The following is a 3,196-nucleotide window of genomic DNA, read 5'->3' as shown; positions in this document are numbered from 1 at the left end:
GATGAAAATGGCAATATAATCAGAGGAGGCTTCTATACAGAGGAGTTGTTAAAGACCAAGTATAAAGACATGTATTTGATAGAAAAGGTAATTAGAAGGAAGGGTGATTTATTGTATGTCAAATGGCTTGGATTCCCAAGTAGCCAAAACTCATGGATTTCCACTAAGGATGTCCAAGGGGGCGCGCCATGAGCCGGGAGCACGACCGAGTTCGCGTACAAACCTCGCACTGTCAAGTTGATGATTTTGAGAATATACATGTGGATGGGTGTTGGAGATGGATTTGAAATTATACAATATAGATATGGAGTTGTACATTTATATAGGCTTGTATAGGCCCAAGAGTAAGTTTAAGAGGTATATCCCAAAAGACAAAGAAATGAAAATATTAAACAACTCATACAACTAATATATATAGATAAGACAGAAATATAGACTACAACATATCAACATATCAACTAGAAAGGGGAATGTTAGATGTACTAGCAATTAGGCATGGGCGGGGAGTTGGCTCAAAAACCTCGCGCCCCCAAAAAACGGCGGCGACAACCTATACTACTATACATGCATACTACTATACATATACACATGCATGGGTCAATATTTTTTTTTTGCTTAATATCAAATATATATATAGGGAATAAGTAAGAAATAAGGTTTAACAATTATATAGGGATATTTAGGCAAAGATCAGGATTTTTGGAATTGGTGGCCAAAAAATGATCCCCATGTTATTCTTATGGGGAAAACGTGCCTAAAGTGGGGTATCTTTGCTAGTTCACCACTACTTGTTTAGTATTCTTTAATAATTGCCTAATCATAACCTATACGATTTAGACATAACTAGCCGGTCTAAAACTAAAGTTAACGTGACTATAGTCGACTGTCGTTTAACGCTGGGCATGAATAGTCGACCCTTCGAGTAATCCGTCTATTCAGAGCCTCCTCGCCACCTCGGCCCCCAATTAGCGCCGCTCGACTGGGCGCGTGGCTCACCCACAGTATGAGTATGTTACGTTGGTTATTCAAAAAAATTAAGCAGAACAGAAGTTATATTATGCATCGGCTCGTAATACTGATAAATTTGATACCAAACTTCACGTAAATTGAGCAAAATTTACACATTTAAGGGAAATTTTAATTATATCTTAGGCCTTATTGCATATAACTGTATTCATTAATAGATAATCACTTTGAAATAATGTAAAAAAATTATTTTAGCACACCTGAATTATAATTATTTTGTAAAAGGCATCATAAACGTAACCCAAAATCTATTTATAACATTTGTTATCGATATCCTATACTATCACTCATTTAACATAATAATGATAAAACGTGGTAGGTGGTTTAGTCTGGATGATCTTATATCAATTTTTGGAATATAATAAAAGCTCTTAAAGAGTATTTACTTTTGCGTGAAATTATTATCACGTTTATACACGAAACTAATATATAGATAGTCTATATTTTCATCTTTATAATATGATGTACTAAGATTCCCATCACACTTTTCCCAGGCTTTGGACTGGCTAAATAGTTTGCATATTTGTAACTATTTAGGCGTGTTTAAAATCTTTTTGGTTTTTTATATTTTGTATTTTTTTTGTATTTTTGAATTTTTATGTATTTTTTGTATTTTAAAAAAAATTCATGTTTTTTAAATATATAAAGAAAAATATGTATACAAAATTCCGTACTCAGTCTGTTAAAATCACATAAAAGACCTAATATTCTTAAACAATGTACAACAACTATAAAAATTTTCCAGATAAGTAATAAATAAAATACAGAGTTTGATAATGATAACAAAAGTAAAAATTCAATATAATCTACAAAACAAGAGATAACAACAGAATTTTATTTTTCATAATGGAACCGCTAAGTCATCCCCCGAGTCATCTTCTGTGTCATGTCGTTCGCCTTCACTGCCAACTTCGCTGCCATCTTCGGATTCCGAGTCTTCTGCCAGGTTTATGATGAAATTGTCCTGAACGTCATCGCTCATGGCCTCCAGGTCCCACATGAGGTCTTCTACTCCCATTACGTGTTTGACAGCCTTCCTCCAGTCCTCATCAGAAACATTGTCAAGAGCGTTGTTCAGTAGGGCTTCTACAGAGTGGAGAGAATAATCTGTGTTTATTCTCGCTACTTCATTTTTTACTTTAGCCCACACCAGTTCGATGGGGTTTAAGTCGCAATGATAGGGAGGAAGTCGCAAAACCGTGTGACCAAACTCTTCTGCTATTTTATCGACTTTGAAAGTTTTTGCTGCCATTAGAAGGTGATCTGGAATGCGCGCTATCAGTTCTGTTTTCACATCTCTGTCGTCGAAGTAAACTCCATTTACATTTAGCCACTCTTGAATTTCACCTTTCTTCCAGCTAATGTTTGGCAGTTTATAAAGAGTTTCACTGTGATATGAAGCGTTGTCCATCACAATCACGCTATTTGGAGGCAACACGTGTAGTACTCCGGTGAACCAATCCTCGAAAGCCTTGGCGTTCATCTCATCGTGGTGAGTTGCATTTGCAATTTTTACAACGAGCATCGCTTCCTGCTGACGGATCTATGGATCTCTCAAAAAGCCATTTTCACTATCAATTATCAATTATCAATTATTTAAGATGGGGATATATTAAATGCCAGCTGGTTATAATTCATTTGTTATTGTTTTGAACTTATAATTGTTACTATAAAAATACAAAAACTGTGAACAAAACTCTCAACTTATCTCAGTTTTATCTAACTTTTAATCTTATAAAACTAACTAACTTTAAACTTGAACAACTAACTATTTGACATGGTAGCAGAGCTGCAACGATCCACCTGTAACTGATCTTTATTTCACTTATTTGTACTGTCTAACTTCAACTGAACTTTGAACATGACGACTCGACTGAGGAAGAAGGCTGCCACTCTCACGGCACGTGTGAAGTCTACCCTTGCAGAGGCGACTACACTGCTTAACGCCGAGGACCCTTCGAGGAACGCGCTACTAGCGACGCTGGCAACTCTGCAAGGCTATTCAGCTCGCCTAGAAGCCTTGATGAAACAGATTGACCTAGACACAGCCAACGGGTCGGCAACTGTGGAGGGTACCGACGACGCCGAGGACCTTTTTGGTATCGTACTTGACAGTGAGCAAGTAATATCAACCTTGAAGGTAAGACTTGAAGCCTTCCGAACTTTAGCC

General features: G+C 36.6%; 1 protein-coding gene across 1 annotated transcript; it reads right to left on the bottom strand.

Annotated features, from left to right (window-relative positions):
• Positions 1-1,867: 1,867 nt before the first annotated feature.
• On the bottom strand, positions 1,868-2,551 carry LOC128984493 (uncharacterized). The gene has a single exon (XM_054403822.1). It carries the CDS (start codon positions 2,549-2,551, stop codon positions 1,868-1,870), a length of 684 nt encoding a protein of 227 aa, XP_054259797.1.
• Positions 2,552-3,196: the final 645 nt, after the last annotated feature.

Source organism: Macrosteles quadrilineatus, unplaced genomic scaffold, assembly GCF_028750875.1.
Source record: "Macrosteles quadrilineatus isolate MER2022 unplaced genomic scaffold, UCM_ALF_1.0 Scaffold_2__2_contigs__length_208266976, whole genome shotgun sequence".
Lineage (NCBI taxonomy): Eukaryota > Metazoa > Arthropoda > Insecta > Hemiptera > Cicadellidae > Macrosteles > Macrosteles quadrilineatus.
The sequence above is the reverse complement of the archived record's forward strand: the minus strand, read 5'-3'. Positions and strand labels throughout refer to the sequence as shown.